Source organism: Bos grunniens, chromosome 8 (genome assembly GCF_055505025.1).
Source record: "Bos grunniens cultivar Pamir isolate PY7600 chromosome 8, Bosgru_T2T1.0, whole genome shotgun sequence".
Classification (NCBI taxonomy): Eukaryota; Metazoa; Chordata; class Mammalia; order Artiodactyla; family Bovidae; genus Bos; species Bos grunniens.
In genome coordinates, this window is record NC_141172.1 from 110698171 (window position 1) to 110722950 (window position 24780).

At 58.0% G+C, this 24780-nt stretch overlaps 1 protein-coding gene across 4 annotated transcripts in view; it reads right to left on the reverse strand.

The window, feature by feature from the left end:
* Positions 1-1431: 1431 nt before the first annotated feature.
* Positions 1432-24780, reverse strand: part of TRAPPC12 (trafficking protein particle complex subunit 12) — a 36458-nt gene continuing 13109 nt past the window's right edge. For 2 of the 4 annotated variants that reach the window (XM_086414045.1, XM_086414046.1), the window contains exons 3-12: positions 23157-23273; positions 19258-19371; positions 17768-17906; positions 10622-10734; positions 7677-7749; positions 6985-7058; positions 5249-5347; positions 3825-3925; positions 3153-3240; positions 1432-3042 (exon numbers count right to left, since the gene is read on the reverse strand). In XM_086414045.1, the coding sequence (XP_086270171.1) occupies positions 2800-3042; positions 3153-3240; positions 3825-3925; positions 5249-5347; positions 6985-7058; positions 7677-7749; positions 10622-10734; positions 17768-17906; positions 19258-19371; positions 23157-23273 (1161 nt within the window). In that variant the 3' untranslated portion in view covers positions 1432-2799. Of the gene's footprint in view, positions 3043-3152; positions 3241-3824; positions 3926-5248; positions 5348-6984; positions 7059-7676; positions 7750-10621; positions 10735-12626; positions 12784-17767; positions 17907-19257; positions 19372-23156; positions 23274-24780 lie in introns of all 4 variants that reach the window. The other 2 variants (XR_015168793.1, XM_086414047.1) reach the window with 2 other exon arrangements.

Below are 24780 nucleotides of genomic sequence, written 5' to 3' on the forward strand. Positions count from 1 at the left end.
ATATTTCTCCCAGCAATTTTGATTCCAGCTTGTGCTTCATCCACCCTGGCATTTTACATGATGTACTCTGCATATAACTTAAATAAGCAGGGTGACCATATACAGCCTTGATGTACTCCTTTCCTAATTTGGAACCAGTCTGTTGTTCCATGTCCGGTTCTGACTATTGCTTCTTGATCTGCATAGAGATTTCTCAGGAGGCAGGTCAGGTGGTCTGGTATCCCTATCTCTTGAAGAATTTCCCACAGTTTGTTGTGATCCACACAAAGGCTTTAGTGTAGTCAATGAAGCAGATGTTTTTCTGGAACTCTCTTGCTTTTTTGGTGATCCAACAGATATTGACAAATTGATCTCTGGTTCTTCTGCCTTTTCTAAATCCAGCTTGAACATCTGGGAGTTCTGGGTTTGCGTACTGTTGAAGCCTGGCTTGGAGAATTTTGAGCATTACTTTGCTAGTGTGTGAGATGAGTGCAATTGTGCGGTAGTTTGAGCATTCTTTGGCATTGCCTTTCTTTGGGATTGAAATGAAAACTGACCTTTTCCAGTCCTGTGGCCACTGCTGAGTTTTCCAAATTTGCTGGCATGTTGAGTGCAGCACTTTGACAGCATCATCTTTTAGGATTTGAAATAGCTCAACTGGAATGCCATCACCTCCACTAGCTTTGTTCATAGTGATGCTTTCTAAGGCCCACTTGACTTCACATTCCAGGATGTCTGGCTCTAGGTGAGTGATCACACCATCGTGATTATCTGGGTCGTGAAGATCTTTTTTATATAGTTCTTCTGTGTATTCTTGCCACCTCTTCTTAATATCTTCTGCTTCTGTTAGGTCCATACCATTTCTGTCCTTTATTGAGCCCATCTTTGCATGAAATGTTCCCTTGGTATCTCTAAGTTTCCTGAAGAGATTGCTAATCTTTCCCATTAGACTAGCAGTCAGCAATGTATCTATTTTGTTTTAAACGTGAATGGTATTTCAGGGCACACGCATCCTGACCTTGACACCTGGAGGCGTGGGCATGCCCACGCCCACACATGCTCGGGTCTCCCCCGTAACCGCTGTGTGCGCTCCTCAGCTATGGAGCACGGCACACTCTCACCACCTTCTTTAAATCACTGCCTATTTTTTAAAGGCAAAACATTTACCAGTTTTGGTGACTTTTCCCACTGCTTATAAAAATCACACACACAATTATGTAGAAACATAAGCTCAGTCGTAAAAGGGAAAATAAAACTGCGTTTCAGCCCATCCTTCCTGTGACTGTAGTTTAACATCAAGTATCAGTTTTCAGCCTTTTCTATTAACATATGCTTCGTGTAAACATACCTTTGAGGACTTTTCCAGGTCATTAACTTTTTAAATGATATGGTCTTTCATGAATGCCTCTCAGGAATATGTGGTGATGAATGAAAACACTCTATTATAAAAACTTCTGAGTCAGTTGCCAGTTTATTTTCCAGAAATGCTCCATCATTTTTCTGCTCACACACGTGTGAGCGTGTGTTCCCACGAGGCTCCCTGACGGCTGCGGGAGGTGGGGTGGGGGGTGGGGAGTGCGGCCCCCAGGGGTGTGGCTGTCTCAGCTCGAGTGGCAAGCCCCGCAGACAACGCTGACCTGTCACGGCCTGGGGGCTGGAGGCTTGGGGCCGGGGCTGCAGGGTGGTCCCTGGGCCTCGCTCCTCGCTGGGTCCTCTCCTGTGCGCCCCTGGGCGCCCACCCTCGGGACTCCATCCCACCTGGACACCTCCTTGGAGGCCCATCTCTGCAGACGGCCATGCTGGGGTTTGGGGAGATTCCGGGGCAGCAGCTTTTGGGGTGCTTCCTGGGTGTGCGATGTGCAGTTGAGGCCTGGATCTGGGATCCGGGGGGCACAAGGTGTGGTCTCCCTTGGGCTGGGACCCTCCCCCCCGGCCCGGGAGGCAGGCCAACAGTACTTGATGCATTTGATTTAGAAACTTACAGGAAAACAGAGTGTAAAGCAGGTAGATCCCAAGTGTTAGTCCAGAGGCCGCGGATGCTCTGGGTGGGGGTGGGGTTCCCCTCCCTGCCTGAGCCGCAGGCGCCCCTCATTGTCTCCGGAGCTGTAGGCCGGGTCCTTCTGGCGGCCTCTCCTGTCTCTCCTATTTCACAGGGTAACTAATTTGTTTCCACGACTGCGTTGAGACCGTCTGCCCAGGAGATGCTGCATTTGTGTTTACCACAGAAATGACTAGAAATAGAGCTCGGCTCTGCTTTATGCAATACATGTTTATATCAGAATCTTAAGTGAACTGTTTTAAGATGTATTAGCAGAGCTGGGTAACTTCAAGAGCCCCTGCCAGAGTTCTTTAATCCAGGTGCGTTAGACACTTTAAAGGCAGGCGTGACCATGAGAACAGACACTGACCCCAGAGCTGAGAACGGTGACCCCTGTCCTGGCCCCACTGCACACGCAGGCCCGTGTCCTCGCCCCCGCCCCCTGTGCTGGAAACGCGCAGGATGAAGAACGGATTCGCTCCCCTGACACCAGATTCCTCCGAGGGGCTCAGCAGAGGCTGGAAAAGGCCCCGGGGAGCAGAGTGGAGCTGCAGCTATGGGGCGGGGGGAGCGGGCCCTCTCCCCCCATCTACGAATCTCTAGAACCCTCCGGCTCAGGGCGAGAACCGTGTGTGTTACGGGTCCGCTCTCCCGCGAGGCTGCTGGGAGTGGCCCCGGGACGCCCCTGGCCCCGTGCGTGCGCGCCCCGCGTCTGCAGCCCGCCTGATGGAGGCGGCGGCGGGCAGACGCCGAGCGGGAGGCCCGGGGGCGTGCGCGGCGCGCTAGGCCAGCTTGAGGCAGTGCGTGTTGAAGCAGTCGCCCTCCGTGCTGGCCACGGCCTCCAGCAGGGCCTGCTTCTTCTGCAGGCTGCGGGACGACTCCAGCTCGTACATGGTGGTCAGGTTGAAGAGCACGCTCTCGTGCAGGTGCTGCCGCGGGTCCCGCTGGGCCATGGCCTCCAGCTGCCGCAGCGAGTCCTTGAGGCGGCCCAGGTACAGCAGGCACACGGCCGCGTTGTTGTTGGCCTGCGGGGCGGGGGCAGGGCTGGGTGGGGGTGTGCGGGCGGCCCAGGCCCCCCAGCCCTGGAGGGTGCCCGACGCCAGCGGACGCACCACCTCTGCCCGGGGCGTCTTACCACTGCATTCGAGGGGTCCACCCTCAGGATCTCTGTGAAGAACCTGTGCGCTTCGGCGAAGTTATTCTGACCGAGGTGAAGGAAAGCTCTGCAAATAAGCGACACGGGACGGATGATTCGGAAGTCGGGAGGCAGGCGGGTGTGTGGCGGGGACACTGAGGGGACAGCTCCAGGAAGTGGAACCTCGCGGGAGGGCGCGGGGAACGCAGTCCGTAGTAACGCCCTATCTTTGTGGGCAGACGGACCGTAACTAGACTAGTCGTGCTGCAGTTCGTAAGAGAGAGAAACATCAGGTCACTATGCTGTGTAACAGGAACGAATGGTGTTTCAGGTCAATGACACTCCAAACTAACTCACAGAGAAAGATTCAATTGTGGTCACCGGGGAAGGAGGGCAGGGATTGGATGAAGGTGGTCCACAGGCACCCGGGGCGCAGCGTACAGCACCGGGAACAGCATCCACACCGCTGTGCGTTACCGTGAACGCCGAGAGAGTGCGCTCTGTCTCTCATTTTGTATCCGTATGGGGTGATGAGTGTTCGCTATTTTGTGGGCATCACTTCCCAATGTCCCAATGTATGGAAGTCAAGTCATTATTGTTCTCACCTTAAACCTGCACCGTGCTGCAGTTACGGCTCAGCAAAGCTGGAGATCACAGAAAAGAAATACACACCTGTTCATCAAAACCATGGTTTTGCCCTGCAGTCCATCCAATTTCTGGGTTACTTTCTCTACGTCTTGAAAGTACTTTTCAGCTGCTTTTATGTCTCCAATCTGCTTTGACAAAATGAAGCAGTCAATTCAGGTGACGATGTTAGACCTATACCCACACATACAGTTCCCCAGTGTCAGGTGGGGACGTGTCAGGCGGGGTGAAACTTAGGTGACCACTTACTAACTGTCATTTTTCATTAAAAAACAAAACGCAAAAGCCATTCAGGACAGAGCAGGATGTCAACATCTGTCCACATGTCAGAAACTGAGTGATTAAGTTGTATAAAAAAGGCAATTAAAAAGGCAAATAATAAAAAGCACTGTGATATATCTAGTAAGCAAACAAACAAGCCCAAACTAGTTATGTGAAGAAAACATGAGATAAGAAATGGAAGAAGCAGTCAAGGACAAGAGAGGTAAGTGGAGCAGGATCACAGGCGAGAGGGGAGAAGCGCCCTTGGGCAACAGACTGAAGCGATTATGGGAGAGGACGACTTTGCAGGACTCCAAGCAAATGCACGCGGACACACGGAGCGGACATGTGATCTCTATTTTGGCACTCTAAACTGCCAAAATTGATCCCAGAAACAGAGAAGAAACCTCTCCCACACATGGAACACTAAAGCTGTTGATAAATTGTCCCACAAGCCCCAGGAGTGTGGCTCAGGCCTTTGAGTCAATTCTTCATATCTTCCAGCAACAGATAATTCTAGAATTATCTGAGGACAGAGAGAGAAAAAGCAAGCCACTTCTATGAAGACAGAAAACAGATACCAAGTGCTCCTGAGAACAGTGGGCGCACACGCACACGCACGCACACACACGCACGTGTACGCATGCACATGTACGCACACACACGCACGCACGTGTACGCATGCACACACACACGCACGCACGTGTACGCATGCACATGCACACACAAACCCAGACCAGCCTCAGCTGCAAAGAGCTAGGGCCCTCCCCCGGAGCGCAGGGTTTTGGCGGCTGCGCCCTGAGTGTTTCAGTGGTGGAAACTGAAGACGCTCCCACACCTGCTTCTCCCCTCCTTCCCAGGGACGAGGGTGCCAGGGGCCCTGGGGGGTCTGGGGCGGGAGAGGAGCCCACGGTGGCCGGCTCCTCGCATCAACACGTTTCTACAGCAACAGGGCAAGGCCTCAGCCACCCGTCTGTGCACTGCCTGACGGAAATCTACGTACACTGACGTGTAGCGACTGGCCTCCCCATCACCTCGAAGCTGGAGGCTTGATACTCAGTACAGTCAAACCAGGACCAAAAAAGAAACCGCCTTCTGACAGCAACAGACGTCTGACTTGACACCCTTCCTCGCTTTCTCAGACCCACAGGACGCGCTGAGGTGCAGCCCCCGACCCCCACCCCTCGCACCTGCAGAAAGATGCGGCCGATGCAGCTCAGCACCTGGGGCTCCTGCTCTGGGTGGAACTGGACGACCGCGCGGTACGCGTCCACGGCCAGCACGTAGTCCTGCGGGAACACTCGAGAGTCAGGAGATCCTGCTCCGCGCACACGGCACCCACAGACCTCGTGAGCAGGGGACACGGCACCCGCCAGGAGCGGGGCAGATGGCCCAGCGGGCCGGGCTCTGGGGTCTGGGCGTGGCCGTGGTCCCCAGAGCCCTCCTCTCCCGGGGGTCTGGCTGTGCGCTTGGCCTGGGGGTCTTGCTCCCTCCATCTGCTGAGCAGCAACTAGCATTTCACCCGGACCAACTTTTTCCTGCTTGTCAGCCCTCGGGGCCGGAGCTTGGATGGCAGGTGGCCCGGCCCGTCCCGTCTGCGGACACCGTCTGGGGCTCGTGATAACAGCTTGCTATCTCTTGACGGGCGCAGGCGCAGACCACAGGCTTCCACGGCAGTTTTCTCCTGAGCCTCTGTCAGACCCCTCAAGGTACTTCTCTTTCTTTACTCGCCTCCATCTTCATGCAGACCAGGACTGGAGTCACTAGTTTGCTAACTGGGGCGTTAGGTGACCGGGGACGTTCCACAGGAAAACCAGAAGCAGACCCGCCAGCCCAGCACCTTTGAGTGAAGCTCATCCAAGTGAACTGGGCCCCCAGTGCTTGCGGGGAGCCGGCCACACCCGCTGACGTGCCCTATGCATGTAAGTGCCCGTGTCCACGAGAGCGTGCAGTGGGCGAGGGCCCTCTCCTGGGGGTGCAGTGGCCCCGGGCCTCTCAGACCTGGACGGGGGCCCCGGGGCGGCTGCAGCACTGGGCTCAGGCGTGCTCCCAGGAGCCCGGCTGCCCGTGACCCGGAGCCCGGCCCAGAGGTGCTGTTGGCCGGAGGCTGTTCCCGGAGACGGTCCTCTGCTGGGTGAGGACTCGCCGCCCTTTCAGGGACTTCAGCTGCACTGAGCTCTCCAGGGAGAGCACCATCTACTCTGGTCGGGCAGCCGCGGCCTGATGGTGCCCTGAGTGGCCAGGGCGCAGGGCTGGGCAGGGCAAGGTGACCCGTCAAGGGGCTGGGGGACATCCAGGCTGTGACTCAGGCCACTCTGCCTGACAGCATTCCAGGCAGACGTTCAGGGCTGAGGCATATGGACAGACAGCTCATCATCAAAAAGGTAAGCGACCGTCAGGTCACCCGGCAGAACTGATGCCAGAGCCCACTGCCCACCACCCACGAGGCTGGCTCGGCACCATGGCCTCACGCTGCTGTCCAAACGGGCTTGCCCCAGGTGGCAGCCAGATACACAAGTGTGCCGAGGCTGTGACAGCAAGATGCTTCACTCCTTTTTAACTCAAGAATACTAAAGAATCATCTAAAATTTCACATTAACCCTCATTTGTAGTACAGGCACTCCTGAAGCACCGTGTCGGTTCTGTGCTGGGTTCAGAGAGCGCGGATGGCAGGCGGAGTCAGGGCGAGGGGACCCCCTTGGTGAGCACGGGGCCAGGACCCCGAAAGGCATGGAGCGCGAGGACTTCAGGAGCCCCATTCAGACCCGCTGCAGCACCGAGTGTCAGCGCTGCACTCTGCGGACATTCCACTTAGTAGAAACTGAAGCACGTGGACCCCAGGCGTGCCCCTGGCCCCTCTGCTTGCATGCCGCACAGGGGCTCTTCCCCCCCAGCGCCCAGGGCCCCCGCCTCTGGGAAACGGTACCTTCATGAGCAGCAGGCAGTTGGCCATGGAGCAGGTCACGCGGCCCAGGCGGGACCGCCACAGCTGCACGGAGGCTGAAAAAGAGGAGGGGTGAGCGCCCAGGGACGTGGCCAGCAGCCCAGCCACAGACGGATGCAGCCCCCACGTCTGTGGCCCTGCCCTGGCCACGGCTTCCTGTGCACCTTGGCGCGTTCCTCGGGCTGTGCTCTCGACGGCCGCCCAGCTTCAGGGGGACAGAGCCTGACTGGACCAGGAGATGAGCCCGTCGTGTAGCGGGGCCACCCCGGCGGGTTGTGGATGGGCGGGGCTCCCCGCTGTAGGGCTGTGGACAGTCACACAGGGGCGTCAGCACCGCAGCCCTGGTGACAGCGGCCTGCCTGCCCGAGGCCTGGGTGTCCCACCCGCTTACGTGGAAGCATCGGTTCCTAACCCAGCTGCCTCGCCAGGCTCCGAGGGCTGGCGGGAGAGGAGATGTGGGGTGGGAGGGTGGAGAGGCCGGGGCAGAACAGGCCCGGGGAGGACCCTCCTCCTGCTGCCAGGACCAAGGGGCAACTCTGAGGTAAGAACCTCCTAGAAAGGATGCTCGTTCTGGGAGGAAAGCAGCGAGGAGATGCGCGTGGGAGAGGCGAGACGGACAGAGGCTGAGGCCCGGAGCAGGCCTGGGCCGGCCCGGGGACACGTGCGGCACTGACCTTGCCTGTTCTCCTGCGCGATGCTGCTCGTGGTCCCGTCCTCCGCCAGGCCCTGCTCTAGGTTGGCCAGGATCTGCGGGACACGCAAGGACAACAGTAGTGAGTCTGCTTTTGGACGCTCTGCTGAGACGCTCCAGGAGCAGCAGGTTTCTCTGCTGAGGGTCTCCCGGGGACACGAATCGAGTGTCGCCGCTTGGGATGCACGGGGCGGATGGCAGACAGAGTAGTGACCCTCTGGCTTGAGGGTCAGGGTTGACGACGCCCGCAGAGCGCCCAGGGAGCCCAGACATGCGGAGCGCGCGCCCGCTCTGTCTGGGAAGCTTCGGGTATGGGACACAAGAGGACAATTATTCACTTCTATGAAAACATCAGTCTCGCTCCTCCAGGACCCCTGAGGCGTGTGGCCCTTTACTCATCTATCACTTAAGCTCCGAGCATCTGTCACTTTACACCGGTTTTACTGTTTGGCTAATGTCCTTGAATCACTTCTTTTGTGACTGTTTCCCTGAAAGAAAGGAAGTTGCTGCCCTGGTGATCTGGGCAAAGGACAGATTCTCATGGAGGGCAGAATGAGGAGAACAAAACTGTTAACAGTGAACACTGTCTGCTGGAGAGAAAAATAAAGACGTGTCAACAGGCGTCTGGCGGAGAGCTCCCGGTTCTGTGACGACGGGCTTCAGGCACGTGCTTTGCGGAGACGCCCTCGCTCCGTGGCTCACCCTGCCGTCAGCAACGCCCTCCGAGGCTCACCCTAGAGGGGAAGCTCACCGCCAGCAAAGCAGCTGCTCCAGACTCTCCCTGGCCTTGTCCCTGTGCCCGGGAAGGGCCACTGGACCTCCTCGCCCTCAAGGGTCTGCACTTCACACCAGGAGGAGGACGACCTGCCATGAACACAAAGGCCTGTCCTACCATGACTGCTCAGGACACACCTGCGTTTTACAAGTGTAACAGCTGCAAAGATGAGCTAGTTGGTCCAAACAAGGCCACATTTTCCAGCTACTTATCAGCCGTCTCCTGACCAGGAACAGAAGTCTTGATGGGCCACTGATTGGGGACAGTGACAAAGTGAGCGCTGGAGGCGCCGAGGAAGGGGAGCGGGGTCCTGGCTCTCCCAGCCCAAGGGCCGTGCAGGCTCCCGCGGGCCCTCCAGGAGCACTAACGGTGCGGGTCAGAGGCCGTGAGCCTCTGCCTCCCAGAACCACCCAGGTGGGCTGCACCCAGCGTGCCCAGCCTGGGAGGTGCTCGGGGGGCAGGTCAGCCCCACTCCGGCTCCAGGCCAGAGCACACAGTTCCCGAAGCAGCTGCAGTACTGAAGTAACAGTGGCTCTGAAAAGTGAAGATGCTGCCTCGAGGTGAGGAGGGAGGACTCAGGATAAAGTGTGGGTCTGGGAGACAGTCCTCCACCCTGCGGGCGGGGCTGGCGTGACCAGAGCTGAGAGGCTGCGTGGAACCGACCGCCTTGCCCCCGCCCAGGGTACAGCTTGTCCTGGGCTGGTCCTGGGTGGGGCAGGCGCCATCAGCACCATGGACAGCAGCGGAGGGAGGCCCAGGGCCCGGGAGGCAGGCGCTTGGCGGTTCTGTCCAGGAGAAAACTGTCGGCCTCTCCCGGGCTGCAGGCGGGGACGGGTGGGGACGGTCTGAGGACCGGGTTTATGTACGAAGTGTCCAGTCCTCAGACCCCTGGGCGCCAGCCCTGATGACTCACTAATGACCCACCGAGTCCACAGAGGGGCTTAGATTCCCCTGGAGCATCCTGGGACCTTCCCAGCCCTACCAGTCTCTTCCAGACTTCTGGAAAAGAGGCTTTTCAAAGTGAGAAGAGGCTTCTTGGAGCTTCCCCAGGCCACTGAAGGAGCATTAAGCACTCCCAGGAGCCAAGCGCTGGTCCGCATCCATCATCTGACCCCATGGCAGCCTGGAGGAGGCCAGAGACATTCCTCCTCCCGACACGAGCCGCTCAAGGCTTCCAAGGGCCAGTCATCCTGCTAGGAAGAGTCTGCTTGGCTCCGAAGTCCCTCCAACCACGATCTGTGGACACGCCTGGTGTCCGTTATACTTTGAAACAATACTCTTCCCAGTCAGCTCAGAGTGAGAAACTTCAATGACAAGGTAAACCAGCCCTCACTTCCTGCTGGGAACCCAGAGGACCACCCAGGAGCTCCAGAAGCGTCCACCAAGAGCAACTGGGGACCGGAGGAGTTCAGCAGGTACAAATAACCCCATTTTGCGAATCTGTCAAACGTCGCTGCTCCTAACTGCTCAGTCACAGCTCTGAAAGCCCCTGCCTTCCAAGAGCACTGCACCTGGGCGAGCCGGCAGGGGGCGGGAAGGGGGCTGAAGCTGGGGAGACCCCGAGCCAGACGTCTCCGCCCCAGCGCCCAGGGGAGCAGTCTGATCCGCTGGCGCCACTCTACGCCTGCCACATAACGGCTGCTTTAGAACCAAGGACAACCCGGGAAGCGCTGTTGAACCTCAGCTGCCTTCGGAGCCAGAATTACGAGTGACAGCTGTCGTCATGACGGAGTCGTCATGAGTGTAATCTGCTTTCATTCTGCAACATTTCCAGCCATTATCTCCTTAAATCCGGCTCCAGCACCTGTGAGACATGGAACAGGTGCTCGGAGCCTCCACAGGATGTGAGAGCGGTCGGGAGCCCGGGCACACGTTCACAGCTGTGATTTTATACAAGAGGAAACGCTTCTGCTTTTCATTTACTGACAGCACCAGGAAGAAGGGTTTTAGGCCTCGAGCTTTGCCAAAACCCACCCACCATCCCCCAGAGCAACTTCAGCAAGAAGAGCAAGGAGCATAGCCACAAGGAGCTAGGCGACCTGCCTTCCCAGAGCGGGCGCGGAGATGGGGTGGGGACAGGGTGCTGTGAGGGCGGCAGCGGGCTGAGCGCTCCACCAGGCGGGGAGGGGGCGGCCCAGCGGGGCGGGGCTTACCTTGCTGCACACGGCCTTCACCCTGTGGAGCCGGTCCAGGGACTCCTGGGGGTTCCCCAGGTACTGCTGAAGCTCCGCGTGCAGGATCCGCATGGAAAAGGGGACCATGGAGCCTGGAAGCAGAGCCAAGGCGGAGTCAGTCTGTCTGCCGCGCCAAGCACAGCCGGGAACCCGCAGGTGCTCCCGAAGCAGGGAGGATGGCGCTTCATTCCTGGCGGAGTGCACAGTGATGCCGGTTCTCAAACGGGTCCCGGCTCTCTCGGTGAAGCGCGTGTCGCAGACGACGACCGCAGGAGGCTGGCCGCCACCCCCTGCCCACAGCTACGCCCCAAACGCGTGGAGGCTCTCACAGAGTGAGAAAAATGGTAGAGGCCACCACCTGCTCCAGAACAGGGTGCTCGTGGACCCTCTGTGAATAGGCCAGTATCTATTTAAGAAATTAAATCAATAAGTAATAACTTTCTAAAACAGAAGGCACCGGGCGCAGACGGTGGCACTGGTGAGTTCTACAGAACACTGAGGAAGAAGAGGTACCAATTCTCCACAGTTTCTTCCGGAAAATAGAAGTGGAGGGGATGCTTCCTAATTTACTCTATGAGGCCAGCGTTACCTGGGTATCAAAACCAGACACCATCACAAGAAACGAAAACTACACATCAACACGGCTGATGAACAGATACAAAAATCCTCGGCAAAATTAGCAAGCCAAATCCAATTAAATCGAATGTACCAAAAAATTAGTAAGTCAAATCTAACGGTGTATAAGAGAAATTATCCACCATGACCAGGTGTGCAAGGCTGGTTCAACGTTCAAATATCCATGTAACCCATCATGCCAAACAAGCTGAACGAGAAAAATCACACGATAAACCCAAAGGAACAGAAAAGCATTTGACCCGTTGATGGGGTCGCACAGAGTCGGACACGACTGAAGCGACTTAGCAGCAGCAGCAGCAGCAACATCCATTCATGATGAAAATTCACAGCAAATGAAGAGTGGAGGAAAATGTCCCCAGTTTGATAAAGAACGTCTAGGAAAACCTACAGCTAATGAACGGTGAGAAACTACATGCTTTTCCTCTACGCGCCCGAGTAACGCAGGGATGTCCCCTTTTCACTGCTCGTACTGAACGTGGCACCGGAGGCCCTCACTAACGCAGACAGAACAGGGAAGCCAAGAGATCGTGCCCGCACGATGTCTGCTCTGGGCCCTCATGCCGTCGTCTCTCCATGCAGCGTCTTCCGTGGACTCGAGCCCCACCAGAGCACCTGCCCCAGACTCCCGCAGCCCCAGGAGGTGGACAGCGGTGGCCCTCCATGTGCCCCCGTGACTTACGTGTGGAGTTGGGACTCTACTCAGACGAGAGTAGAAAAGGTGGGCGAGGGAGAGCCAGCACTCGTGTCCCATAAACACGTCACCCTTTGCCCGTTACTTTCCTGGGGGGCCCCGAGACAGCAGGCTCAGGTGGGAGTCAGCTTCCCCCTTCCTGGGGGCCCCGAGACAGCCGGGCTCAGGTGGGAGGTGGCTTCCCCCTTCCTGGGGGCCCCGAGATAGTCGGGCTCAGATGGGAGTCGGCTTCCCCCTTCCTGGGGGCCCCGAGACAGCCGGGCTCAGGTGGGAGGCGGCTTCCCCCTTCTCTCTTGGCACCTCTGGGCTGGTGCAGCTTCCACATCTCAAAGGACAGAACCCACGAGGGAAGCACACACAACCTCATGACACACAGAGAAAAATGCCCCTCCCTAGAGAAAAACACGGCTCGGAGTCAGGACAAGAAAAGGGGCGGCAGGAGAAACGCCGTCTGCTGCGTCCAGCCTGAACAGCGCAGCGGGAGAGCCACCCCTCGGCAGGTTTTGATGCCAACACGAATGCAGGCGCTGGACGCACAGACGACGGGACATGGCCGCTGGCCCCAAGCGAACCCTGCAGGCCCATCAACAAAACAGCAGACGCTGCTTTGACATGAGTCAGGCCTTTCCTACTTTAAAGAAATACAAACAAAAGTACCTTTAAACTGGCTCTCTCAGTCCGGCAAACCCGGCCTCGCTGCGTGTGAAGAGTCACCGGGAATCGGTGAAACCCTTCAGGCCAGTGGAGTCCAGCAACACGACCCGTGTGGCGCCGTGCCAGTCAGGGGCCCGTCTCCCCGGCAGGGATCACGTGCCTTGAAACAGAGCATGTGTCAGAATCTGGAAGGAGACCGACTTGCCAGAAGGTCCCGTGTGTGGTCATGACCCGCCGACTTCTGGGTCGTCATAAACACTGTAGGAGCGCTTCCAGGAATCATTTAGGAAGCACTAAGAGCAACTGCTCCTACGCCATTCACGCTCTGGAGTCCCCGCAGGACTGCAGGCCCGCTCGGCCGCCAGCGCCACAGCAGGTGCCCGAGGAATCACAGCCACCGGGCAGCGGGCCTGGAAGGCGAAGCGAGAGGAGGGACGCCAGCCTGACCCCAGTGGCCTGCCTCCCTCAGCAGGCCAAGACTTCCCGGCGTGGATGGGCTGGGCCTCCGGCCACCCACTGGCCCCATGTGCTGGGCAGGCGGCGCCTTCCCTCCAGCGCTCCGGCTACCAGCGCAGGACAGGGAGCTGGACACAGCCAGGCTGCTGTGAGGCCCGAGGGGCAGATGCGACGGCATGGTGCCTGCCGGACGCCCAGCAGAGCACAGACTCCGTGGTCAGCAGGCCCAGCTCACCCTCGCAAAGCTGGGCAGGGCCTCTCGCTGTCCAGGTGGCAGGGCCCGCTGCCCGACCACTGCTCTGGGCTCACTTCCCTGGACCCTCCCTGGTCTCCCTGCCCCCTGGCACCCCAGCTTTCTGTGCTCCGACGTGGGGACACAGGTCAGGGACGTCTGTGCCAGGCTGATGGCACAGTATGTCTCACCCATGCCGATGCTGGAAACAAAGAGGCAGCCCGAGCAAGTCCTAGATAACTCATTGCTAAGGGGTCATTCAGTGCTGCCCCCAAGCCCCACGGCAGATGGGGAGTTCCGGACGGCCAGGCACCCAGCAGCGTCTCGAGCGCTGTATCTGAAGCAGGCCGAGGGCACACACACGTCTCCCCGTTTCCTGCGTCTGGAGGAGGGCAGAGGCAGCTTCGCCCTGCTGTACTGATGGAGATGGAGGCCGACCGAAGAGGCCGTGTCTCTGACCGCCTGTTCCAGGAAAAGACTGCAGACGCCTGAGTTCGCAGAAAGGGTGAGCTGCGTGAAAGGTGGCAGGACCCCGGACCAGCCTCCTCGGAGTAAGGAAGACACACCTGACTTGCCCAACTCAGAAGAGTGGGCAGAGGGAGGTGAGCCGCAAACCCGGCCCGCACAGAGGACGTTCACTCCAGGGGCGGTTCAGTCGCCTCATGGGGAACGAACGGGGACACCTGGAACGTGCCGAGTGGTTAATTTGCGGCCACCGCGTGAGCTCACCTGCTCACCAGTGTCTGCATCCAGCCTGGGAACTAGACATGTGCGTTGTGTGATTCTGGAGGGAGAGCAGGCAGGGCCTAGAGAGCAGCGGCGGTGCATCCTTGCGGACGCGGGCGGAAGGGGGCTGATGGGGGCCTCGGGGCCGTCAGAGCCGGGTGGGGGGACACGTGGGCCCAGGGGAGGCGCAAGCTGTCTGCTCCCGGCCCCCAGCCGGGGCTTGTACACACCGCGGCCGAGCACTGTGCAGACGTGAGCAGCCTCTGACCCAACCTGTAGGCCCCGAGGTACAGGGCCGCATCCGCAGCGAGGAGGAGCGGCGATCCAGGGGGAGGACGCGGACCAGGGCAGCGCAGGGAGAGGGCCAGAGGAAGGGCTCCCCAGGCCCCGGCCCAGCCCGCTCAGGCCTGGGTCTGTTCAGTGACCGTCATCACTGTTTCATGAGAACAAGGAGAGACTCCGAACAACCAATTAAAAGGCAGCCTGAGTGTGTGGAAACCATAATCCCCTGCAAGGAACTCCATGAAATCGCTGCAAGTATCAGAGAAATACAGAAGACCACAAGAGTCTTCCTTTCTTGGGTGAAAATGAAAAAGGGAGACTTCATGATATTAGCTCGTGATTCATCATGACTTGTTTTGAATACTCTGAATGGGTAAAAGCTATCCCCAATATTTAAATAAAACATATTAAAGCTCATTCATAAAAGTTATTTGTTTATATCGTTACAGCTTCTTTTTTACAGCAGTTTAATGACCTGCTTTGCTTACGTATTGCAAGCTAAAATGAAACGAATGAATCAAAACATCACATTTATGCTTGTTATACCACAAAATGGAAAGAAAAATTGGTAAACATTGAGCATACCATTATGGAGGAATGTTAGCACGCTTTAGCTAAAATATACGTATGATTTGTGTCTATTTCATAACTTAAATTAGCTGCTTAATGCTGCAGGGCGACCAGCCCCTCTTTATCCCTAAGACAACACACTGCAATTCCAGCTGGGATGGGAGGCCCGCTCAGTTTGCGTACTGCTGTCCCGAGAGCTGGGGCTGGGCTGGCAACGCACCGTCCCACGCCTGGGCCCGAGGGCCTGGGTTCTCACTTCACGGGAAGCTGGGTGTCATCTCCACGAACCTCTGTCCCCGAGGAGAGGGAGCAGGACCACGGTGCCCAAATGGACCTGGTCCAGCACCCTGCCTGGTGTCACTGACCAGGACCCCGGGGCTGCTGAGCACTCAGCGTGGTCGGGGCTGGACGTGTTCACTGGCCGCCCTGGAAATACCCGCTTCTCCGTCTCCTATCATTCTTTTTTCAGGAAAACATGTTTATTTAGCTGTGCCAAGTCTTAGCTGCGGCACATGGGATCCAGCTCCCTAAGCAGGGACTGATCCCATGTCCCCTGTCCTGGGAGCTCGGAGTCTTAGACACTGGGCCATACGGGAAGCCCCAGCTCGTCTCATTCTTAGCCTGCAGTAAATTAAAAGTACCTGATGTATGAACAGTTGTTTGAACTTACAATTTACGTGGGTCTCAGCAGGAAAAGAAAATCAGCATTTTTATGCAGCTGTGAGTGTTTAGGGCGCCTGTGTGCTCGGAGGTCTGACTCTCTGTTAGTAGCAGACAGACCGGCCGTCAGCATCAGCTGCCCACCCCTGGGCCCAGCACGGGGTCCTGCTCACGGCATGGCTGGGGGCACCCAGGGGCAGTGAGGCTGGGGGGGGGACGCCCACAGGCCAGGCGGGGGCTGACCCGGCCAGAGCTGGGACATGGTGCCAAGAAACTGTTTTTCTTTTTCCTAGGCTGGAGGGAAACAGGGCTGCTCCTTGCCAGAAGCACGGGAGAGCAGTCTCGATCATCAAAGCTTTCAGGTAGAATCTTTTGAAGAGAAACATCCCAAACCTCCCCTGTAGGTGCCTGTTGCGTCTCCACAGAACGCCTCTCCCTGTAAGCAGAGGCCACAGAGCCTGGCGCTCGGGGGGCAGGAGGCTGCCCGCTGTCTTCTCTGGAAGGGACGGACCGCGAAGGCTTGGAAATGTGGACAAGGAAGTTCTGGCACTCACTCCCCAGTGGGGACGCGGCCCCCAACAGCCAGGGGACGCTGGGCCCCTGTGACGTGCACAGAGCTGAGTGCATGGACATGCCTTATGGAGCAGAGGGGCCATGGCCTGCTCCCCGGGCTGAGGGGCGTCCCAGTGAGCGTGGGGGGGTCACAGAGAGACCAGGTGGGGGGTCCTGGGGAGAGTGTGTGGGGGGTCACAGAGGGATGAGGTGGGGGCTCCCTGGGAGACTGTGGGGGGGACTCTGAGAGAGGAGGTGGGGGCTCCCTGGGAGAGTGTCGGGGGGACTCTGAGAGACAAGGTGGGGGCTCGCTGGGAGAGTGTGGGGGGACTCTGAGAGAGGAGGTGGGGGCTCCCTGGGGTGGGTGTGGGGGTGATGCTGAGAGAGGAGGTGGGGGGTCCTGGGGTGAGTGTGGGGGGGGTCACTGGGAGAGGAGGTGAGGGCTCCCTGGGGTCAGTGTTAGGGGGACTCAGAGAGGAGGTGGCGGCTCCCTGTGGTGAGTGTGGGGGGGGTCACTGGGAGAGAAGGTGGGGGCTCTGGGGAGTGTGGGGGGTCACTGGGAGAGGAGGTGGGGGCTCTGGGGTGAGTGTGGGGGGGACACTGAGAGATGAGGTGGGGACTCCCTGGGGGAGTGTAGGGGGCACTCTGAGAGGAGGTGGGGGCTCCCTGGAAGAGTGTGGGGGGGACTCTGAGAGAGGAGGTGGGGGCTCCCTGGGGGAGTGTGGGGGGGACTCTGAGAGACGAGGTGGGGGCTCCCTGGGGGAGTGTGGGGGGCACTCTGAGAGAGGAGGTGGGGGCTCCCTGGGAGAGTGTGGGGGGGACTCTGAGAGACGAGGTGGGGGCTCGCTGGGGGAGTGTGGGGGGGTCACTGAGAGAGGAGGTGGGGGCTCCCTGGGAGAGTGTGGGGGGGACTCTGAGGGACAAGGTGGGAGCTCCCTGGGAGAGTGTGGGGGGGACTCTCAGAGAGGAGGTGGTGCCCTGCCCACCCCGTGCAGACACCATCAGACCCACCGCAGGAGTCCCACCGGGTGAGACAAAGCCGGGTGGGCACAGCTCCCACCTACCCCTTAATGACCAGGACCATCCCCTCTGCCTGGGGCCGCACCCCTGAATGTGGCTCATGGGGCTCCTGGCTTTGGTCCCTTCCCCCTTGGTCTTCTGGAGACCTTCTGGACCTGGGGGGCCACTCGGGGGCTGGATGTTTCACTAACGTGGGATGGGGTCTGCTGCCCCTCCTGCATCCACGCTGCCCGGCCGGCGGTCTCATCACCACCGTGAGCCAGCTTCATCAGGGCGACCGCCGGACGCCTGCCCTGTTCCGGGCTTGAAAGCCTGCCTCCCCTCCTCCTCCACGAGGGCGAAGTTCCCGCAGTCAGAGGAAGAGACAGAACTTTAATGCCAGGGAAGCTAAAGGTCTCAAAGTCCCCCACGCTGCAAATCCTCCTCTAAGTCTGGGGAAACTCAGGGCAACACAGACCGGCTCCCATCAGCCCGTTACGCGAGTGAGACGGTGACAGAGGAGGAAGCGCCAGGAACTAAGACAGTGCAGCCCCAGCCTCCCCTGCGTCCACACAGAGGCGGGGCTGAGCTTCAAGGAGACACAGCGCAGAGAAGCAGCCGAGCCACGAGCCGAGGGGAGCCCACGCCGCCCGCCGCCGCCCCTTACCCCTGCGCCCCGGGTACACGTGCGGGTAGTACTCGTAGTAGAGGTCCGGCTGGTCCAGGTTGCCGAAGGGCTCGAACTCCATCTCGGCGTTCTGGAACAGGCCCAGCTTCACCAGCAGCGCCAGCCTCACAAACCAGAGCTGAAAGCACAGAACACGAGGCATGCGACGGTTACCGCGCAGAGCAGGCCCAGAGGCTCCTACTCCCCACTGAGTGCTTTAAACGCAGGCGCGCCTCTTTAAATGCAGTTTACTGTCATTCAGGCTGTGCTGCACGGCCTGTGGGACCACCGGTCGGCAAAGTCCCCGAGGCTGTTAATCTGATGTTAGAGCTTGATTTCAAAAAGATTTAAACAAGGGCTAAACTAACACTTCCTGGGGGCTCACGAGGGAGACCTGGGTTCGGGAGACCTGGGTTCGATCCCTGGGTGGGGAAGATCCCCTGGGGAAGGGAAAGGCCACCCACTCCAGGATTCTGGCCTGGAGAACTCCATGGACTGTGCAGTCCATGGGGTCACAAAGAGTTGGACATGACTGAGTGACTTTCACTCACTTCCCAAACTAATGCTCTTTCTTAGAAATTTGCATAACTACAAGTTTATAAAAATGGATATAAAAAGAGAGCTCCCTGCCTGAAGGAGAGCAGAGTCCAGCTGGGGTTGGGGAGGTGGTGGGGGGGGGGGCGCTGGTGCAGGACCTGGACTCTCCACGGGAAGTGGGGAGACCCGGGGGCACGTGATGAGAGCAGGAAGGGGTGCACAGCCAGCTCCCAGCAGCTGGAATGCAGGGTCCCTTCCGGAAAACGATGGCCGCCAAGTGAGAGGGCAGGACTGGCGACCCTGGCAACTGCGGGGGTTGCGGGGGTGATCCGAGTCAGCCTTGTCCCGCTGATGAGAGAAGCGAGGTTCAGAGAGACCACGCAGCAAGGGACCCACCGAGAGGCTGGGCCTGTGGGCTGCCTGGGGGCGGGGGGCTGCCTGGGGGTGGGGGTGGGGGCTGCCTGGGGCAGGGGGCAGCCTGGGGCAGGGGGCAGGGGGCTGCCTGGGGCAGGGGAAGGGGCCTGCCTGGGGCAGGGGGTGGGGGACTGCCTGGCAGCGGGGCCAGGGGGCAGGACTCAGTGGTGCTTTCGGAGCAGCAGTGGAAAGAGCTGGGCTGGGCCCACGGCAGCTGAAGCCACGTCTGCTGAGGACTGCCCTGGCCGCGGGCACGGTCAGGGAGCGCGGCGCAGCCGCTGTGCCTGAGGCCTCGGAGCCCCTCCCCTCCCTGCCTGTTGAGGGACCCGGAGAGCCTGGGGGATGGTCTTGCTGGGGAGGGGGCTCCTGGGGACGCCAGCATGAGAGACCGCGGCCAGGGCGGCGGGCTCGAGGACTTGGGCAGCTGCCCCTCTCCTCAGAGGGCTTTCCTGCCGTTCAGAACCCCGCTCTCCGCACGTGAACCACTGGAGCCTTCGCTGTCCCCAGGTGACGGTGGCCTGGGGAGGACGCGGCCATACCTGCAGGGAGTCTGCCGTGTGGCTGGTCGGCAGCCCGCTCTTGCCGTAGCCTTGGCCGTGGGCTGTGAGCAGCCGCCCGCACAGGTCCACCGCCGCCCGCCAGTTCTTGCAGCTCTGTAAGACACAGACGGTCACCACGGGGCCGCCCTGGGGACAGTGACCCCGGGATCACAGGGACGGTCACCATGGGGGCCACCACGGGGCCGGCCACCACGGGGTCATGGGGACAGCCACCCTGGGGATGGTCACCCCGGGGGCGACCACCACGGGCTTGGGGCTCAGACGCGCAGGCCACACAGGCACCCACCGCAGACGCCCTTCAAGACGAGCCAAAGGTAAATCCTTAAAACGTAACCACTGATAGAACCCAGGAGCAAAACTCTTGTTGGAAAGCCCCGCTCTGCCCCCAAACCCATCAGGCTGTTTCCTGTTTAGCAAGGTAACTCCATCTTGTGAGTTTTCTTAAATTAAACCATGGTCAATGTTTCATTTTAACCTGCCCTGGAAACGTTTATTTGTACCTAAGGTCTGCGTGTGACCGGAAGTGGTTTAAAATGTTTAACAGGATTCTGTGCTGTCAACATCGAAGACGATCCATGAGTCGTGCTGACACATCGCGATCCAGGCCGCGTGTCCACACGCAGCTCCCTGTCGGGACTGGACCCACGGGAGCCCAGCTGAGGCGGCGCAGGGGCTCAGGGACTCGGTCTCAGCTGCTCGTCGCTGCCCGAGGGATGCAGGAAGGAGGGCCACCAGGCCGATGGGAGGAGGAACGCCATCAGAGGGACCGTCCGATCCCTGAAGAGGCTGCAAGAGGACGCTTGGTGTGCGGTCCCCAAGGACAGGCACTGCCCGCTGCCCTCAGCGCACAGGCCGGGCCTCAGGGCCGCCTGCGTGCCGGAGCAGGTGAACACTCACCCTGGGCCCTGTTAACCTCAGGTCCAGAGAGAGAGCCAGACGTTAGCCCGCTGGGTTCTTTTTAAAGGATGCTCTGGGCATTCTGTGCTTACAAAGTGCTTCTAGAACAAGAAGCTGAGGGCGCCTGGAGACCAAGTCAGGCCTCCGGTGCCCGCAGCAAGAACTCACGTTTCTTCTTCTGATGCAGTCAGCACCAGCTCCGTGAGGAGGAAGCCCCTCTCCTCGTCTTCCTGTGCGTGTGTGTGTGTCTGTGCATCAGCGTGCGCCTCTGTCTCTGTGTGTGTGTATGTCGTTTGTGTCTGTGTCTCTGTGAGTGTGTCAGGGTGTGTTTCTGTGTGTGCAGGCACACACACCCAGCGTACCTAGTGCAGCTGGATCAGGAAGCACGCTGGTGTGGCCTTGCTCCCAGCTCCGGGGTGACGGGCCATATGCCCTAATGCACCCCACCTGACCCCCCGGCCCCAGGCTCCTCAGGGCTCCTCTTGACTCAACAATCGAGGCTTGTTAGTGCTGAATGACGGTCCACCGTCATGGGAGTCATCGCCACCCATTCACCTGCTAAAAGGCAGCTTGCGTGCCTGACTGCTAGGTCGCTTCAGTCGTGTCTGACTCTGCAACCCCATGGACTGTAGCCCAGCAGGCTCCTCCGTCCATGGGATTCTCCAGGCGACAAGACTGGAGTGGGTTGCCGTTTCCCTCTCCAGGGGATCTTCCCCACCCAGGGGTCGACCCTGCGCTTGTCTCCTGCGCTGGCAGGTGGTTCTTTACCACTGGTGCCACCGAAAGGCACCTTGACTGCTTCCCACTTTTGGCCATGGAGACTCGGGGTGCTGTGAGATGTGTGTGGAACCTGTGAGTACAGGGCCGAGGTGGGGGGTGGTGGCGACTGATTCAGTCATCAGTAAGAAGAAACTAACACAAATATTAATACGTTTGCTTGTTATCTTCAGTCAGGGAAGAAGCCACTTTTTAAAACACTTACGTTAACTAAAAAAGTAAATACTAGGGTAGCAGGTTTCTGCTTCATTTTTAATAATGGTCTGGTTCGAAAGACAGAAAACACATCTCAGTACAAAATTTATAGCAAGAGCATAAGGCTTTTCACGTGGCGCATTTTACTATTTTTAATCATTTATTCAGCTCAGTCGCTCAGTCGTGTCTGACTCTGCAACCCCATGGACTGCAACACCTTAGGCCTCCCTGTCCATCACCAGCTCCTGGAGCTTGCTTAAACTCATGCCCATTGAGTCGGCGATGCCATCCAGCCATCTCATCCTCTGTTGTCCCCTTCTCCTCCTACCTTCAATCTTTCCCAGCATCAAGGTCTTTTCCATGTTTGGTGAAAAAATTGTTTTTTAAAGCTAGAATTTAAATATACTGTTCTAATCTTCAAGCACTGTGGAGAAGATCTTATGAAAATCTCTTCATTACTGTATATGACATGCAGAACTCTGATATTAGAGGTAGTTATATATGAGAAAAAAGATCTAAATTTCAAAATATTGTTTTTTTAAAACTAGGAAATAAGATAGAGACTCTGTTTGAGAAACTGAACATAACCGAACATTCCAGAACTTCCAGAAGAGGAGAAAAACAGTCCAATAAAAATCACTCAAGTAACTAACAGTATGTACCTAACTTTTCCCGCCTGCAACTCAAAGGCAATCCTCAGTGTCAAATGTGATACCACCGACGTGATTAAAATGTCCCTCTCCACGGGCCGCAACGGTCATTTCCCCATAAATGGCAATCTTGAAACACTCTGACGTTACTTAGGAAAATGTGCTGAGAAACTTTCCTAGTCTTAAAGATGAATGCAATTATTTTAGGATGTAATTAAAATACCAGGGCAAGGGAACGGTCTTTCCTTGAACACATTTCCCGCCTTAAACAGGTCTCCTTGCTAGCGCTGTTAATATAATTTCTACCGGCCTCAAGTATTTGCAAAGTGTGAAAAAAATCAAACCAAACCGCATATCCTTGACACCAAGAATAATGAAAAGACGTAAAAAGACCGCCTGAGGATTAATGACAACGTCTGTGTGAGGCTTCGTGTGTCCTGTCCGGGCTCACAGTTACAGGTCATGCTTCAAATACAGCCACCTGCTCGTGACGCTGCCGCACAGCAGGTGTTCAAGGCCACAGAAAGGGAGTGAGAGCGGCCGCCCCCAAGGCAGAAGGGCCATTCCACCAGACGCACGCGGCCGTGCACTCCGTCACTCCCACACCTGCGGCTCCATGAACAGGGGCCAGTGCACACAGACAGACACTTACAGATGAGCTCTCCTCTCTCCCTTTAAAAACTGAGTGTCTCCTCATCTTCCCTTCCCACAGCTTCTCATTCATGGGAAGAATTCTAGAATCACTTCAATGAAAGAAACTCAATGAAACATGTGATCTACATTTACTAAAAAAAAACCAAAAACCTAAACTTTAACGTGAAAATGTCAGCAAACCACCTAAGCAAGTGTTTATTCGCACTTTTGCAACATCATGAAAGATGCTGTGGGGCAGACGGTTTCCAGCGGCTCACAGGCCCCCGGAAGCACCGCCCGCCCAGGTCAGGGTGCCTGCGATCAGAGTCCCCGCTTCTGCTCCATGACTGCGGCTCGGCCAGGGCATCTGCACTCAGTCTTGTTAATGAATAAAGAAAGGCTTTTGTGTGCGCTTCTGGGGAGTCTGCTAATTTAGTAATAAACCTTCTACACCAAGTGTAGAAAACAGAGTTCTTTCAGAAAATCAATGTATGATTACTTCACTCTAGTTATTTTGATGAAGTATATTTAATCAAAGTATATACTGCCTCAAAGCATTCACATGTTGTATGATGCTCTCTGTTGCTCAGGACTGGTTATCTGATCCAACAAAACTCCATTTCTGTGCAAGGGCCAAGGATGAGGCACCGAGAGTGACTGGCCTTTGGAAAAACATCATGAAGGGAGGAAGAGCTTACACGGAAAATCAAATACACTGTTACTTACGATGAGCTGCTTCAATCCAACGAAAGACTGTTCCACTGAGCTGGCGGTTAGGACTTGTCTCTTTGCCGCAGCTTTTTCACCCAGGAAGCGAAGCATTAAGTCTTTAACTGCATCTCCCTGGAAAGAATATAAGAGAAATATGTCAGGACAATAGAATGCTAATTAAACTCAGCTGAGCGAAACTCACAGCTAACCAAAGTTTCTTTTATTTTCCCACTGGTGTATGGAGGCTAAAATGCAGTTATGAGCTGCAACTAACCAGAGGCTATAGCGCCCGGTCGCTGGGAAGACGTGTTGTTTAGAGTTGCTTCCTCCTGGAGAGGAGGTGGCAAGTCAGCAGCGGCCGTGCCGTGTTGGAGGGGGCTGGGGCTCGTGGTGTGAGAGGGTACGCTGCCCCCGGGAGGGGCACGGTGCCTGCTGGGGCCCAGGCTGGGCGGGCAGGCCTAAGCCCTCTGCCCACAGCCCACACCACAGCCCCCTGGCCTGGGCCTCCTGGGGTCCCCAGGGCTCAGCCAGAGCAGTGAGTGGTGGCCCGGGGCATCGCCCCCGCCTAGGGCCGCGTCCCCCCAGCCCAAGGACGGCCCTCTGTTGGGGGGCAGCTGCACAGGACTCTGCACAGGGGCCCCCGGCCCAGCCTCAGGTTAGCCCCACCTGCGCCCGGGCTGAGTGACTGTAGAGGGAGCATGGACAGGAGTGACCATCCGTGGCCCAGTGCCCAGGGAGAGACCGGGGAGGGGCGGGGATGGACCGCTGACACAGATGGTGACAGAGAGCCTGCAGCTCGGGGCGGCCTGCGCCCGCCACGCTGAGGAAACGAGTCGATGCAGCTCCGCTCAGAGGCAAGGCTCCTCTCCCGCAATCGCCCGCGTGGCCGGTGTGGGCCGGGCTCGCAGGAAGGCTGCGGCAGGCTCAGCTGCCTCCTGCTGCTCGAGCAGGGGAGGGTGCAGCCTGGCAGTGGGGGTCCTGGGCCCTGAGCCTGGAGCTCAGAGGCCAAGCCGCACCTCCTCCTCATGCGGGACAGAGGCCTGGAAGCAGCAGGGTTACAGCTTCTGCCTCCAGAGAATAAGGTGAAATAGTTCAAATGCCCCGGCAGGGGCTAACTGATCCAGGAGGGTTATCAGAGGGCAGAACAAGGAGGCAGGCGCACGGCTGCACAGAGCTCTGCACACAGGTGCCTCCGAGCAGACAAAGAGCTGCATCCGGGCAGAGCGCCTGCGAACCAGGGAACGGCAGACTCACCCTAAAGCCACGGAGCTCAGAGGAGCAGTCTGAGTCCTCCGACCTCGCAGCACCCTCGGCATCGAGCCCACACTGCAGACGCCGCCCGCCCTTTCGGTTCTGCCTGTTAGCACAGGACGCTCGAGACAGGGGCACCGTGGGGCTGACCAGCATTCACCCTGAAAGCCCACGGACGACAAAACGTCCCGACACAGACCAGCTCCCACCGCGTCGCTCCGCCAGGGCGGTTCTGTACGGGGGTCCTGGCGCCTTGGCTGCAGACACTCCACGGTCACCAGAGTGAGGCGAGCGGCCCCCTCCCGTGATGTTTGGAGAGCTATCTCCCTGCACCTGGGGGGGACCCACCTAGAACCCCACGGAGTGAGGCGAGCGGCCCCCTCCCGTG